The 17,457-nt window shown below is 44.3% G+C and overlaps 1 protein-coding gene across 5 annotated transcripts in view; it reads left to right on the forward strand.

Moving 5' to 3' along the window:
* Window positions 1–1,588: 1,588 nt before the first annotated feature.
* The window catches only part of LOC116974989 (collagen alpha-3(VI) chain-like), a 101,390-nt gene continuing 85,521 nt past the window's right edge, over window positions 1,589–17,457 (forward strand). For 4 of the 5 annotated variants that reach the window (XM_033023630.1, XM_033023633.1, XM_033023634.1 and 1 more), the window contains exons 1-4: window positions 1,589–1,850; window positions 4,208–4,793; window positions 6,392–7,071; window positions 11,894–12,509. In XM_033023630.1, the coding sequence (XP_032879521.1) occupies window positions 4,310–4,793; window positions 6,392–7,071; window positions 11,894–12,509 (1,780 nt within the window). In that variant the 5' untranslated portion in view covers window positions 1,589–1,850; window positions 4,208–4,309. The remainder of the gene's footprint in view (window positions 1,851–4,207; window positions 4,794–6,391; window positions 7,072–11,893; window positions 12,510–17,457) is intronic. The other variant, XM_033023631.1, reaches the window with a different exon arrangement.

Here is a 17,457-nt window from a genome sequence, read left to right on the forward strand (position 1 = left end):
AAATATAGAAATGTGATTTGTATTGTAGCTGATCAAACACAGTTAGTGTTTTTCAACATATTAAATGCATAACTCCATAGATGTCAGCACATTCGTACAATGGGGTTCAAAGCTGTTATGGTAGTTTGTAGGGCTATTTCAGACCATTGTTAATTGTGTGCTGTTGCTAATATCAATTGATGCATTAAAACATGATTACTGCAATTTAGAGGTACAAATGGGATGTGGAACTTCAGGCATTTGGCATTGGAAGGAACTGCAGATGCTAGTTTAAACTGAAGATGCTGGAGTAACTCAGTGGTACAGGCAGCATCCCTGGAGAGAAGGAATGGGTGATGTTTCGGGTCAAGATCCTTCTTCAGACTGAGAGTCAGGGGAAAGTAAAACAATAGATATAGACGTTGATGTAGAGAGATATAGAACAATTAATGAAAGATATGCAAAAAAGTAACGATGATAAAGGAAACAGGCCATTGTTAGCTGTGTGCTAGGTGAGAACGAGAAGCTGGTGCGACTGTAGTGGGGGAGGGATGGAGAGGGAAGAAATTCAAGGGTTACTTGAAGTTAGAGAAATCAATGTTCATATCATTTGGTTGTAAGCTGACCGAGCGAAATATGAGATGCTGTTCCTCCAATTTGAGTTTGATCTCACTCTGACAATGGAGGATGCCCAGGACTGGAAGGTCAGTGTGAGAATGGGAAGGGAGTTAAAATATTTGGCAGCCGATGCATTTGGCTCTGTCCTTGTTTCATCAGTGGTTTTACCCACTTTTCAATCTTTTCTCACTGTTACCTTCCCACAAGATCCATTAAAAAAATACAAAAACACGGTTAACTCATGTAAGCCATGGAAATGACTATGCTGGTGTTTGATACGTAATTTTTCTGACTGGGCCATATTTTTATATTGATGCTGCCATAATTAGGAAAATTGTTGCAATTAGTATGCAATAAACTTTGAGGATTTTGCTTTGTGTATTCTTGGAGAAATGTCAGTCATATTAAATTCACAGTTCAATTGGGTACACACAAGTGACAATATGTGTAGATCGCCCACTTGAAACAATATTAACATATTTGATTTAGTGTCAGCCTCACATGGAGATCAAAAAAACAACTAGACAATATATGGAATGGTCTCCCAGAATTTAGGAGATTTTGTAATTAAAATTCATTTTTTTTAATAACCCGATGTGCACCATTTTTTCCAGTTGTACAGAAGGAAATGAGCGAGAGAGACATTGTGTTCCTTATCGATGGATCAGACAACATCGGAAATGCTAATTTACCTCATGTCCGTGACTTTATGATCAGAATAATTCAGTACCTGGCCATCGGACGTGACAAGGTGCAAGTGGGTCTGGCACAGTACAGCGATGATGCGGAAACTGAGTTCTACCTGAACACTTACACAACAGAGGCTGAGCTTCTGTCTCACATCAAAAGCCTCAGTCTGAGAGGAGGGGCAAAAGCCAACACTGGCTCTGCACTGGACTATGCCATGAAGTACTATTTCACGAGTGCTGCTGGAAGTCGAATAAAGGAGAACGTTCCCCAGTTTCTGCTGCTCGTCACTGGTGGAAGGTCCAGCGATGATGTGGAGGAGGCAGCAAATGCGCTGAAGCGAGCTGCGATCATGACCTTCGCCATAGGGGTTAGGAACGCAGACCCAGCCCAGTTGGAAGAGATGGCAATTGATCCAAGTTTGGTCTTCAGTGTAAACGAATTGCACTCTTTGCCAGATGTCCTGAATCAATTGATAATGCCACTGACAATGCTGAGTGTCCCAACGGTGATTATTCAGGAACCGACAAACAAACCTGAGGAGGAAACTATTATCACAACAGAAGGTAGTAGCATTGTGTATATTTGCTTTCCTGGACATGACTAGAATTGTTAGCATATTTACAAAGAGTAAATACAATCTTGTGAATTGTTCCTATGCTTGCAAACACACATTGCAAAATTAAAGGACTTTCCTTTAGGAATGAGGTGAGGAGCAATTTCTTTAGTCAGAGGGTGGTGAATCTGTGGAATTCTTTGCATCAGAAGGCTGTGGAGGCCACGTCCATGGATATTTTTAAGGCAAGATAGATATAATCTTGATGAGTATGGGGAGAAGCCAGGAGAATAGGGTTAGGGGGGAAAGATAGATCAGCCATGATTGAATGGCAGAGTAGACTTGATGGGCCGAATGGCCTAATTCTGTTCCTATCACATGACCTTATGACCTATTGGGAATGAATGGGATTCAGATCCACGACCACTTCCTTGAATTAATTCACCATGATCCTAGATTACAGGAGCTGCCTTCAGAAGGTTCTAGGCACCGGAACATCTCCAATGTTTGTAGATCCTTTCCAAAAACACTTTGAAGAATCAGAAGTGATTTAGGATACAACACCACCCCTCGATAAGAGCTTCAAAATAATGCAAGTAATCCTCCGACCACAGGATAATGGACGTGGTCAGTAATATGGGGATTGAACACAATTGTCTTCCATTTGTGACTATTTTGTGGCATCAATTCACATTAACATATCTAAATATGTGTTTTATGTCACTGCTTCCAAATCAAATTAATTTTGCTCATTTGTTTAGTTTAGTTTAGTTTAGAGATACAGCGCGGAAACAGGCTCTTCAGCCCACCCCGTCCGCACTGACCAGCGATCCCTGCTGGGCGGTGTCCTACACATATCCTACACATACTAGGGAGAATTTTTCATTCATGCCAAGCCAATGAACTTACAAACCTGTACGTCTTTGGAGTGTGGGAGGAAACCGAAGATCTCGGAGAAACCCCATGCGATCACGGGGAGAACATACCAACTCCATACAGACAGCGCCCGTAGTCAGGATCGAACCCGGATCTCTGGTGCTGCAGTAGAGTTGCGCCACCATGCCGGTAGTTTCAAATCTGGCTTACCAAATGGAAACCATTTGGACAATTAAGTGGCTCCCTGCTTGCTGTTACTGCTTCTAAATATACTTGATTAACTGAATTGAAGTCAACGTTTTGATCTTGTGGCTCCAGGCAATTATTTCAGGATTGCTAATGCAGTAATATAACCAAAATGCCACTGTACTTAAAATAATATGCCTGCAACATGCTATTGAGATAGGATGAGATATAAATAGGATATACTGTATCCCAGTTTCATGTACTAATTAGCCATTAACCACTTTATATTAAATGTATTGACATCAATTAAAATAGCAACTGCTCATCCACTAATATTAGCAGTAGAGGCTTTTAAGGTGTAATAATATGCTCTTAAAAAGCAGTTATAAAAATGTTTTTTTTAATAATTTCTATTGTTATCATTCTCTTGTTAAATATTTTCACTCAAAATTTAAAAAATAAAAATTGATATAAGTAGTCAGATAAGCAGGCAATATCAACAGAGGGTAAAATGGAATTACAGTTCAGTTTAGTTTATTGTCACGTGTACCGAGGTACAGTGAAAAGCTTTTGTTGCGTGCTAACCAGTCAGCAGAAAGACAAGACATGATTAGAATCGAGCCAATTAAAGTGTATAGATCCATGATAACAGCCCTGTCCCACGGTACGAGTTCATTCCAAGAGCTCTCCCGAGTTAGCTCTGATTCGAACTTGGAGATTTACGGTAATGGCCACTCGTCGGTACTCGGGGCTCTCGTGGACATTTTATCAACATGTTAGTGAGTCTTCCCGAGTACCTGCCGTTAGCGTTACGAACCGCTAAGAGAGGTCCCCGAGCTCCAACGTACCCGCTACGTTCATTCTCCGTGCTTACCACGAGTTTGATTTTTTTAATACTCGGGAGAGCTCTTGGAATGAACTCGAACCGTGGGACAGGGCTTTAAGGAAATAACGTTTAGTGGAAGATAAAGCCAGCAAAGTCCGTCAAAGATAGGCTGAGGGTCACCAAGTTGGTAGACAGTGGTTCTAACAGCTGGGAAGAAATGTTTCAAGTCATTGGCTTGAAATGATAACTCTGTCAGCGCACAGGGCTGAGTATTTGCACAGTTTTAATTCCAGATTTCCATTTCCACATCTTTATCCAAGTATTTTCAGTGTCTTGTCACAGGTTATCAGCAGGACTTTGAACATGGGTTGCTTGGGTTGAAAATGTCGCAGCTGAGGTAGCTTCATACATGTTTTACACATCGATCCAAGTATTTATAAAATATTTAACACCTTTAATTTCATTTTGAACTTCTTTAGCCAGGAAGAGAGATATCGTCTTCCTAATCGACGGCTCCCCTGGAATGGGGAAATCATTTTCACCAGTCCGTGAATTTCTATTGAAGGTAATCGAGGAGTTTGATGTTGGACCCTGACAGAGATCAAGTCGCTGTGGTGCAATACAGTTCTGACGCAAGGCTCGAATTCGGCCTCAATGTTCATTCAACGAAAGATGAGCTTTTGAATGCAATACCAAAATTGAAACTGAAAACGGGAAGACCCCTCAACACTGGTGCGGCGCTGGAGTTTGTCACAAGGAATGTCTTCATCCCAGCCGCAGGCAGCAGAAGAGATGCTGGAGCTGCACAGATCCTGGTGCTCATCACAGCCGGGAGATCCAGGGACAATGTTGGGCCGGGGGCGGAGGCAGTGAGACAGGCTGGTATTGTGCCCATTGCCATCGGGGCCAAGGGTGCAGACACATCGGAGATGCAACTGATCACTTCCGACCCAGACTCTGCTTTGATCCTAGGAGATTTTAAGGATTTGTCAACTGTTCGACAACAGCTTTTGTCAAAAATTGGAGCTGTGTTTGTAATTGAAGAATCAATTCTTCCCATTGAAGGTAAACATTTTTGAAGGATTTATTTCCACGATGTAGCACTTACCCAGGGCACATAGGCTAAACTAACAGTTTTGAAATGGGACAACATTAGTTCCTACCATCATAATATTAAGTTTGGGACATGTTATTTGTTCAGAATATAATTATCTGTCCAGGTAAAGAAAGAGATGGGGCGGTGAGATAATTTCTGTTGAGGAATCTTTCACATCAGAGTTAGGTTTGCGATTCACATGAATTTCCAATTTTTAAATTATTTTGTAACTGGAACCATAGAATAATGCAGCATGGAAACAGGCCATTCGGCCCCACTTGTCTATGGTGACCAAGGTTTACCTTCAATTTCCTGGATCTGAGCAAGGGCCCATATCCATCCAAACCTTCCCTATTCATGTCCAAATGCTTTATAGATATCATAGAAACATAGAAAATAGGAGCAGGAGTGGGCCATTCGGCCCTTCGAACCAGCACCACCATTCAATATGATAATGACTGATCATCCAAAATCAGTGCCCCAAATTTTTTTTCAATCTCTTACCTTGCAGGAGATGCAATTTTTTTTCCGGATTGTATCTCCGGTCGCTCTGCGGCCTAACATCATGGGGCTGGCGGCCTTGCTCGGGACTGACTTTGAGCCCCAGCGCAGGGCCGTGGACTTACCATCAGAGCCTGTGATCCCTTGCCTGGAATCGACGCTCCAACTGCGGCCTGCGGACTTTAATATCGAGGAGCTCGCAGTCTCGGGTAGAGACTGAAGTCGGGAAGCTCCACGGCACAGGAGGTTCGACTAGCCCCGATCCGGAGTCCGATCGCCCGGCGCGGGGAGCCGAGATTCCCCCCTTCTTAAAAAGTGGGATAACATTAGCTACCCTCCAATCCACAGGAACTGATCCTGAATCTATAGAACATTGGAAAATGATCACCAATGCATCCACGATTTCTAGAGCCGCTTCCTTTACCTTAATAAGACTGAGTGAAATGTCTTCACTCAGTCTTATGCTATGCCATATCCCCCTATAACTCGAAGATTCTATGATTCTCAAAACTGTGAAGGCCAAGTCACATCATATTTTTAGTTTACTTTAGGTTAGTTTAGAGATACAGCGTGGAAACAGCATCTTCAGCGCACTGAGTCCGTGCCGATCAACGATCCCCGCACATTAACACTTTTCTACATACACTAGGGACAATTTACATTTACACCAATTAACCTACAAAACAGTACGTCTTTGGAGTGTGGGAGGAATCCAAAGACCTAGGAGGAAACCCGCGCAGGTCACGGGGAGTAGGTACAAACTCCGTACAGGCAGCACCCGTAGTCAGGATCGAACCCGGGACTCGGGGCTCCCAGCAACTCTACCACTGCGCCACCATGCCGCCTTAAGAAAGATACATTTCTATATGTAAAAATAATAAAGGTATAAGGGGAAAGAGCAATGAATATGGTATTGAGATGGATGATAAGACAGATTTTATTGAATGATAGAGAAAACTTGAATTGCCAAATGGCCACTTATAGCTGGTATTTTCTGTTTCTGGGTTTTACATCTGACAACATGATATGATTTACTGTGTGTGATAACCCTTTCATTTTTTTCAAGTTGTTCCGGAGGAAGTGGACAGGAAAGACATTGTGTTCCTTATTGACGGATCTGCTACCGTTGGGAATGTCAATTTTATTCACATCCGTGGATTCATTACAAGATTAATCGATAAGTTGGACATTGGAAGAAATGGAGTGCAAGTGGGCGTGGCACAGTACAGCGATGGTGTTAAAACAGAATGCTTCTTGAACAGTTACTCAACAAAATCCCAACTTATGAACCACTTGAAAGGACTCAAGGTAAAAGGTGGCAGGATGGTCAACACTGGGGCGGCGCTGAACTATGTCCTCGGGAATCACTTTACTAAAGACGCGGGAAGCAGGAGAGAAGAAGGCGTTCCTCAGATCTTGGTGCTGCTCACTGGCGCAAAGTCCAGAGATGATATCAAATCACCAGCAGATGACTTGAAGCAAGCTGCAATAAAGACTTTCAGTGTGGGAGCGAAGTATGCTGATACTGCACAGCTGATGGAGATCGCAAGTGACCCAAGTTTGGTTTTCAAAGTAAAGGAATTCCGCTCCCTGCCTGAGATAGAGAGTCAGGTGTTGACACCATTATCAACAATAGTGATGGTGCCCACGGTGCCCACAGTGTCCCTGGTGCCCACGGTGCCCACGGTGCCTTTGACAACAACGGTTGCTCCAACGGGTGCTCCAACAGTTGCTGTGCCCACAGGTATCTGAATGCTTTACAGTCATATTGAAATATAATTGCACACATTGTTTTACAAGTTGAGTTATCAGGGTCAGAGGGGCACAGCGGAGGAGTTGCTGCCTTACAGCACTTGCAACGCCAAAGATCTTGGTTCGATCCCAACTACGGGTGCTGTCTGTACTGAGTTTGTACATTCTCCCTATTACTTGCATGGGTTTTCTCCGAGATCTTCGGTTTCCTCCCACACTCCAAAGACGTACAGGTTTGTAGGTTAGTTGGCTTGACATAAATGTAAATTGTCCCTAGTGTGTGTAGGATGGTGCTAGTGTGCGGGGATCGCTGGTCGGCGCGGACTCGGTGGGCCGAAGGTCCTGTTTCTGCACTGTAATTCTAAACTACACTAAACTAACATCATAGGGAAATGCCAGTGGAAATGTATCCAAGGCTTGGTAAGAATTTGAAAGAACTTCTAATGTAGATAAAGCATGCACATGTATTTAAGACAAGCTGATGATCAAAAAAAAATAGATTCACAAATAATGATGGTAGATTGGGTGAACCGGAACAAGAGGAACCTAACAGCATCAGTGACCAGTTGTATTGACTGGCCTTCTTTTCTGCTGAATAGTCAGTGTAAACAAAAGCTCAATTTAACCCTGTGTATAAATAACAAGAGAATTTGAGTAAAGGAGTAGAGGGCCTGTCCCACTGCGGCGACCTAATTGTCGAGTTTAGAAGTGTTTGCCCTCGACTCATACTCGCAGCATGGTCGACACAAGGTCCTAGGAGGTCTTTGTAACTCTCCTTCATGCTCGAGAGTACTTCCCGCGTACTCGAGGCCTCAGGTAGGTCGCGGCGTATTTTTCAACATGCTGAAAAATGGCCACGTGTAAAAAAAAGGTCACCATGGTAGGTTTAGTCGAAGTAGGTCGTAGTAGGTCGACATGTTAGTCGTAGGTAATCGAGGGTAGTCGAAGGTAATCGAAGGTAGTCGTAGGTAGTCTTCAACATAGTTGAAGGAGGTCGAAGGAGATCGAAGGAGGTCGTCTTCCCTCTCCACTATTCGGTGTCCAATTTTCCCGAAGCTGGTCTTCAACATAGTCAAAGGAGGTTGAAGGAGGTCTTCTACATAGTTGAAGGAGGTCTTCAACATGACATTTTTTCAAACTCTCCTAAATTCGCCAATTAGGTCGCCGCAGTGGTCCTACTGCAGTTGTACAGGGCACTTGTGAGACCACATCTAGAGTATTGTGTGCAGTTTTAGTCTCTTAATTTGAGGAAGGACATCCTTGCTATTGAGGGAGTGCAGCGTAGGTTCACGAGGTTAATCCCCGGGATGGCGGGACTGTCATATGAAGAAAGTTTGGAAAGACTGAGCTTGTATTCGCTGGAATTTGGAAGGATGAGAGGGAATCTTTTAGTAGTATAAAATTATATAAGGACTGGACAAGCTAGATGCAGGATCATTTTTCCCAATGACGGGGAAGTCCAGAACCAGGGGTCACAGTCTAAGAAGAAAAGGGGAGGCCTTTCAAAACTGAGATGAGAAGAAACTTTTTCACCCAGAGAGTTGTGAATTTGTGGAATTCTCTGCCACAGAAGGCTGTAGAGGCCAATTCACTGGATGACTTTAAAAGAGAGTTAAACAGAACTCTTCGGGCTAGTGGAATCAAGGGATATGGGGAGAAGGCAGGCACGGGTTACTGATTGTGGATGATCAGCCATGATCACTATGAATGGTGGTGCAGGCTCGAAGGGCCAAATGGCTTCCTCCTGCCCCTATTTTCCATGTTTCTATGTTTCTATAACAATATCTCACTGAGACCTGGTAACAACCCAATGTCTTCTTCTCGCTCAATCAAGCATCCCCACCTGGATTTAATTACATTTCCAAACCCCGCCCCTCCCGCCATGGAGGTGGCCTCGCTGTTATTTTCAACCAGAATTTTCGGATCTCTGCACTCACCCTCCCCCCAGTAGCATCATTTGAATTCCTCGCCTTCAAAACCCTTTCCTCCATGACAGTCATCCTCATTTACCGGCCACCTAAACCAAACCCCTCCTTCCTATTTGACTTCACTGAACTCCTCACACTTGCCTCATCACTCTCCCCACGTCTGTTGCTACTTGGTGACTTAAATATTCATATGGACTCCCCCACCTGCAAGCTCGCATCTGAATTCGCCTTTTTACTTGACAACTTCTCTCTCACTCAGCACGTCACCTTTCCCACCCATGACAAAGGTCACATCCTTGACCTGGTCTGCTCCACAAATCAACCGGTACTCGACCTCCATCCATGCCTCTTCCCCCTCTCTGATCATAAGCTTATACGGTTCACCATCCCTTCTCCGACACCTCGCCCCCGCTTCCTCCGAGAAATCACCTTCCGTAATCTAAAATCCATTGATCCCCTCCATCTCTCTGACCTCCTCTCCACCACTCTCCCCCTGGACTCAACCCCCATCTCACCTGATGATCTCACAAACCATCTCAACTCACTTGTCTACCTCCCTTAACACTATGGCCCCCCTCAAAACAAGAACCGTAACTTTTAACACATCTTCACCCTGGTACACACCTGCACTTCGTAAACTGAAACAGACTGGTCGCCGACTTGAACGACTCACAAAGAAATCATCTCTCACAGTCCACCTTGAAGCTTACAAACTCCACCTCACTGATTACAAAGATGCCCTCATTGCTGCAAAATCTGCCTACCTCCTCCATATTCACTGATCCCTGCCTAAACCACAGAACCCTCTTCTCCACAGTGGGCAACCTCCTCAAGCCTCGAGCAAACACTCTCCCTACCTCTACTCCGGTTCTCTGCAACTCATTCCTCCACTTTTTCGCTTATAAAATCAGCACCATCTATCAATCTTTATCCCCTGTACCCGACTCCCCAGCATCTACTCCACCACCTACCAAGGCCCCTCCTTTCAACATATCCACTGACCTCCTTACCCCTCCTCCACACTGCTTCCTCTCCCAGTTTGACCTGGTCACCCCTATTGAAATCTCCAAACTCATCAGCTCTTCCAAACCCACCACCTGCTCCCTCGACCCTCTCCCCACTCCCCTACTGAAGTCCTGCCTCCCCGTTCTCTGCCCCTACCTCACTAATCTCTTCAACTCCTCATTGTCCCAAGGAATTGTCCCCTCCGCTTTCAAAACTGCTGCTGTCACACCAATCTTAAAGAAACCTGGTCTTGATCCCTCCTCTCTCATTAACTACCGCCCAATCTCAAACCTCCGCTGCTGAAAGACTCATCCATGCCTTCATCTCCTCCCGACTGGACTATTGCAACTCACTTCTCCTTGGCATCAGCTCCACCTACATCAACCGACTCCAACTGGTCCAAAACGCAGCCGCCCGACTCATCACCCACACCAAATCCTGGCATCACATCACTCCAGTCCTCAAACAACTTCACTGGCTTCCCATCTCCCACCGGATCACCTACAAAATCCTGATCCTCACCTACAAAGCCCTCCACCATCTGGCCCCCCCATATCTCACTGACCTCCTCTCCCCCTACCAACCCTCACGGTCCCTCAGATCCACATCAGCCGGTCTACTCTCCATCCACAAGTCCAACCTCCGCAGTTTTGGGGACAGAGCCTTCTCCAGGGCAGCTCCCAAGCTCTGGAACTCCCTCCCCCAACTGATCCGCAATTCCGTGTCCCTCACCATCTTCCAATCCCGCCTCAAGACCCATCTCTTCACCTCTGCCTATCCTTAGCCCCACGTCCCCTTCCCTTTTCATCTGTGCATTAATTGCCTCATATTGTGTTTTGAATTGTATTCTGTCTTTACTTTGTGTACTAGTCATGTCTCTACTATTTATTTCATTCCCCTTACATGTTTTCCCTCTACCTGCTAAATTTTTGCAAGGTGTCCTTGAGACTCTTGAAAGGCGCCCATAAATAAAATTTATTATTATTATTATTATTATGAATTATCGAGGAACAACTTGATTATCCATCAGGAAGAAATGCTTTCCTCATATTCTACTCCATTGTGGGTGTGTTCAGTCTATCTATGTAGACGCATTAACTCTGTCTATGTTACCTCTCAGTCTTTTGTTCAAATCTACATATTTTCATAAGGTCATATGGTCAAGTCAATGCTTTTTTTTCTCAGAATATATTTAGTTAACCGGCTCTGTGGCTCCGTTCTTTATCATTCCTGCGGAGCTTCTAGCCACGGGCGAGGCGTGGACTTTCCATTGCGGAGCCGGGCGATCCCTTGACGGGGGTCGCCAGAAGAAGTCCTCCGATTGCTGGCCCACGGACTATCACATCCCGAAGCCGCGGTCTGCGGAGATTCTAGCCGCGGGCGCGGTGTGGACTTTAAGAGCTCCGACTGCCGGCCTGTGGCCTATAACATCGTGAAGCCCCGGTCTCCAGTTGGAAGCGGCCGATTCGGGAACTCCGAGCAGCGGAGTGTCCGTCCGTGCCGGCGTCGGAGTGTCGAGCATCCCGACGAGAGGGCCTGTACATCGGGCCATCCGTAGCGGCGACTGCGGAGGGTTCATGGCCCCGACCACGGATGAACAAAGGAGGAGGAATGACATAGTTATTGCCTTCCATCACAGTGAACAATGTTGATTCCACTGTGGTGGATGTTCACGTAATATTCTATTGTGTATTGTACTCTTTTGTTTGTGTGGCTGCATGGGAAGTCAAATTCTACCATACCTTAATTGGTGCATGTGGCAATAAATGTGAACTTGAACTTGAACTTGTGAATTGTTACCTAGAGTGAGACATACTGCGACTTTTGTAGAATATCAAGTACTATATGATCTTGTGTGAATCACAACCCTGTCATTTTTTCCAGTTCTGGAGCAAGTGGACAGGAAAGACATTGTGTTCCTTATTGATGGATCTGCTACCATTGGGAATGTCAACTTTATGCACATCCGTGAATTCATCATAAAATTAATCGCCGGGTTGGACATTGGAAGGAATGGAGTGCAAGTAGGCGTGGCACAGTACAGCGATGGTGTAAAAACAGAATGCTACTTGAACAGTTACTCAACAAAATCCCAACTTGTGAATCACTTGAAAGGAGTCAAGGTAAAAGGTGGCAGGATGGTCAACACCGGGGCGGCACTGAACTATGTCCTCGGGAATCACTTTACTAAAGACGCGGGAAGCAGGAAAGACGAAGGTGTTCTGCAAATCTTGGTGCTGCTCACTGGTGCAAAGTCTACAGATCTCATCAAATCATCAGCAACTGCCCTGAAGAGGGCTGCCGTGATGATCTTTGCCATCGGAGCGAGGAAAGCAGATCCAGCACAGCTGAGTGAGATTGCAAACGACCCCAGTTTGGTGTTCAGAGTGAAGGAATTTAACTCCCTGCCACAACTCCAGAAGCAGGTGCTGGCCACATTATCAACACTGCCTACTTCACAACCAACCACTGAACAGCCGACTGTAACCAGTAAGCCAGGTATTTATTAGATTCCTATTTTAGCTAATAATTGCTGTGTGGTAATTATTAATACACTACCCCCCCCCCCCCCCCCACCCCCTCGCCCCCCCTGTGTGTGGGGGGTGGTTAGTGTGTGTGTGATGCCGCAAGCCCCCCCCCCCCCGCAACCGCACGTGAAGGGACAGGACCCAACGGGTCCCCCTTGGTCTAGTACAGTATAAAGCTTATTCACATCAGACTGCGTTATGGATACTAAAATAACAAAATCGACCACATGCAGAGAAAATGTGCAATAGACCTGCAGAACTCCATCTTGGCATCATGTTCAGCACTGACATTGTTTGACACAGTGCCTGCTCCTGGGCCATATTGTCCTGTGTTTTATCTTCTATAATCTCTTTGGATCCCTTCTATTACATGGATCTTCTTTAACTGCCCCACTCAACCCATTGTTAATGTTGCTCCTTTTATATGAACAGCTTTGTTTTTCCTTTGACATAACTAGAAACAGGGAACTGCAGATGCCGGTTTACACACAAGGACGCAAAGTGCAGGGGTAACTCAGCGGGTCAGGTAGCATCGCTGGAGAACATGGTAGCAGAAGGCCTGAAACGTCACCTTTCCATGTTCTCCAATGATGCTGCTTCAACCATTGAGTTACTCCAGCACTTTGTGTCCTGTTGACATTACTGTTCATTTATTGCTCTCCAGTCCCTTCAGCAATTCCCTGATGCGTATGCAGGAGAGAAGTTTTGGATCATTAAGGTTTGATCCGCTTATGAACAGTTACAATGCATTGGTATCATAGGGAACAGATCTAATTAATCATATATATGAGCAATTCACTGTGATTTGTTCCACATTATTGGAGTAGAACAGTTAAGGGCCTGTCCCACTTGGGCGACCTAATCTGCGAGTTCTGGAGAGTTTGCCCTCGACTCATACTCGCAGCATGGTCGACACGAGGTGAGGTCATAACTCTCCTTCATGCTCGAGAGTGGTCTCTGCATACTCGAGGCCTCAGCTGGGTCGCGGCGTTTTTTTCAATATGTTAAGAAATGCCAGCGAGTAAAAAAAGGTCGCCATGGAAAAAATCAATACTTTTTTTACCGGTAGGTTTAGTCGTAGTAGGTCGTAGTAGGTCGGCATGTTAGTCGTAGGTAATCAAGGGTAGTCGAAGGTAGTCCAAGTTAGTTGAAGGTAGTCTTCATCATAGTTGAAGGGAGGTCGAAGGGAGGTCGAAGGAGATCGAAAGAGGCCGTCTTCACTCTCCACTATTCGGTGTCCAATTTTCCCGAAGTTAGTCGTAGCTAGTACGAGCTGGTCTTCAACATAGTCGAAGGAGATCTTCTACATAGTTGAAGGAGGTCTTCAACATGTCATTTTTTTATACTCTTCTAAATTCGCCAATTAGGTCACCCAAGTGGAACAGCCCCTTTATGACCATTCCAAAATATTTAATTGGCTGTTAAACCACTTGGACTGCTCTGAAAGAGGTATAATTGCCTGAAGAAGATTATCTTCAATAGTTTATATTTTGAAAGACTAGGTAGCTATAATGTGTAGGGAGGAACTGCAGATGCTGGTTTACACCGAAGATAGACACAAAAAGCTGGAGTAACTCAGTAGAACAGGCAACATCTCTGGAGAGAAGGAATGGGTGATGTTTCGGGTGAGAGAATGAGAGTCAGGGGAAAGGGAGACACAGAGATAAGGAAGTGTGAGGTGTGAAAATGAAACATTAAAAGAGATAAAGTTCAAGGAAAATGTAGAATAGATCATTGTTAGCCAGGAGAAGGTGACACCAAAGCAAAGAAATAAAATGAACGGGTTTCACGATGACTTGTTGGTATGGATAGAGGGCTGTGGTGGAAGGTAGACTGGGCTTATATTCACTGGAATTTAGAAGAGGGGATTTTATAGATACATATAAAATTATTAAGGCTAGATGAGGAAAAATTATCCCGATTTTGGGGGAGTTCAGAACCAGGGGTCACATTTTAAGAATAAGGGTTAGGCCATTTAGGACTGTGATGAGGAAAAAAAATTTCACTCAGAGAGTTGTGAATCTGTTGAATTCTCTGCCACAGAAGGCAGTGAAGGCCAATTCACTGGATGTATTCAACAGATAGTTAGATAGAGCTCTTAGGGCTAACAGAATCAAGGGATATGGGAAGAAAGCAGAAACAGGTTACTGATTTTGGATGATCAGCCATGATCATATTGAATGGTGGTGCTGGCTCGAAGGGTTGAATGGCCTACTCCTGCACCTATTTTCTATGTTTCTAGATTTTCTAGGTGTAGGCCTGCAATTTTGCAGGGATCTTTGCTGCGAACTGCGCTGTTAGTGATTTATATAAATGACCCAGACATAAATATAGATGGGTTGGTGAGTAAGTTTGCTGATGACACCAAAATTGGAGGAATTGCAGACAGTGAGGAATGCCATTAGAAGATGCAGTGGAATATAGACCAGTTGCAGAAATGGGCAGAGAAATGCCCGATGGAATTTAACCGATCAAGTGTGAGGTGCTGCACTTTGGGAGATTGAACGTGAGGAGAGAGTATACAGTTAAAGGCAAAACCCTTAACAGCATTGATGTGCAGAAGTTTCTCAGAGTCCAAGATCATAGTTCACTGAAGGTGGCAGCACAAGTAGATAGGGTGGTGAAGAAGACATATGTTATCATTGCTTGGGACCTTGTCTTCATTGCTGGGGACATTGTCTTCATTGCTTGGGACCTTGTCTTCATTGCTGGGGACATTGTCTTCATTGCTAGGGACCTTGTCTTTATTGCTGGGGACATTGAATATAAGGGGGTCAGGAAGTCCTGATGCAGCTCTATAGGACTTTGGTTAAGTCGCGTTTGGAGTATTAGGTGCAGTTGTGGTCCCCCCATTACAGGACAGGGTGCAAAGCAGGTTTATCAGAATGCTGCCTGGATCAGCCACTCGGAAAGGTTGGATAGACTTGGATCATTGTCTCTGCAATGAAGGAGGTTGAGGGGAAGCTTGATAGAAGTATATAACAACATTTAAATTTATTTTATTTTTATTCTTATTTTATTATTATTAATTTTTTTTTTTTTTCTTTAGTTTAGGGGGTTTCGTTTTTTCCTTTTTTCTTTATCTTTTTGTCTTTTTATCTTTGTGTTTTTTTTTACATTTATAAGTTTCCTTTTAAAGATTTAACTGTGTTTACATTCTATATTCAATGTGTATTTTGATACTGGTCTCATATTAGGTTATACCTGTTATTAATGTAATCCTGATCTCTATGTATCAATACCATTGTTATGTTTATCATTATTCTTTTTGCTCTGTTTTTTATGTTTTATTTTTGTCTTTTTGGAAAAAAACCCAATAAAAAGATTTTAAAAGAAAAAGAAGTATATAAAACGATGGGAGGCATTCATAGGATAGAGAGTCAGAACATTTTTCCCAGGGTGGAAATGGCCAACACAAGAGGGCATAAGGTGAGAGGGGGAGAGTTTAATGGAGATGTGCGGGGAAGCTTTTCCCACAGAGACTGGTGGAGGTCTGGAGCACATTGCAAGGGTGGTGGTGGAAGCAGATACGATAGTGGCATTTAAGAGATTTTTAGATAGGCACATGGAATTGCAAGGAATAGAGAGATATGGATCATAGACGGGGTGATGAGATCAGCTTACCTAGGCATCATGTTCTGCTGGGCTGTCCTGTTCCATTTTGCATGTTCTACCTGCTACTTAGTAACACTGGCAATGACACCTTTCCCCACTTGATAACAATTGACGGTAGATTTCACTAGGCAATGATTAGGCCACAGTTTAAGAATGAGGGGTAAGGCATTTAACATGGAGATGAGGAATCACTTTTTCATACAGAGAGTTGTGAGTCTGTGGAATTCTCTGCCTCAGAGGGCGGTGGAGGCCGGTTCTCTGGAAACTTTCAACAGAGAGCTAGATAGGGCTCTTAAAGATAGCGGAGTCAGGGGATATGGGGAGAAGGCAGGAACGGGGTACTGATTGTCGATGATCAGCCATGATCACATTGAATGGCGGTGCTGGCTTGAAGGGTCGAATGGCCTACTCCTGCACCTATTGTCTATTGATTCGTGAATCACACAGAATGGATTGAACCCTATTTGTCACAAGTGACAATCTTTCACATGGCTGGGGAGATGTTAGTGCTGTAAATATTCTCCAATAGCCTGGCTAGATGTTTGCTCATTTTGGAAACACCAATTTTCAGTATTACAGCCAGGATATTAGTTTTAGTTTAGTGTTACAGCATGGAAACACGTCCCTTGGTCCGCTGAATCTGGGCCGACCATCGATCGATCACTCGATCACACACTAATTCTACACAGTCCATTTACGCTAGGGGCAGTTTACAGAGGTCAATTAACCTAAAATCCTGCAGTTTCGGATCGTGGAAAGAAACTGCATGTGGAAAGGCGAATCAACTATTTGTGGATTGGTGCGGGCAGGTCAACTAAGTTTATCCCATGTGTAGGAAGGAACTGCAGGTGCTGGTTTTATACCGAAATAGACACAAAATGCTAGGCTAACTCAGCGGGACAGGCAGCATCTCTGGAGAGAAGGAATATGTGATGTTTTGGATCAAGACCCTTCTTCAGACTGAAAGTCAGGGGAGATGGAGGCACAGAGGTAAGGATGGGGAAGGTGTCAAAACAAGACATCAAAAGAGATGTGGATCAAGGAAAATGAAATGTGGAATAGACCATTGTTAGCTAGGAGAAGTTGACAAAGAAACGTACAGAGATAAAATGTAATCAGGTAGATAGTCAGACTGGCCGGAGAACTGGGAATGGGGAGGGATGGAGAGAGAGGGAAAGCAATGGTTACTTGAAGTTAATATTCATACCGTTGGGATGTAAGCTGCCCAAGTGAAATATCTCTTTGATGTCTCATATTGACACCTTCCCCTTCCCTATTGCTGTGTCTCCCTCTCCCCTGACTTT

Source organism: Amblyraja radiata, chromosome 7, assembly GCF_010909765.2.
Source record: "Amblyraja radiata isolate CabotCenter1 chromosome 7, sAmbRad1.1.pri, whole genome shotgun sequence".
Classification (NCBI taxonomy): Eukaryota; Metazoa; Chordata; class Chondrichthyes; order Rajiformes; family Rajidae; genus Amblyraja; species Amblyraja radiata.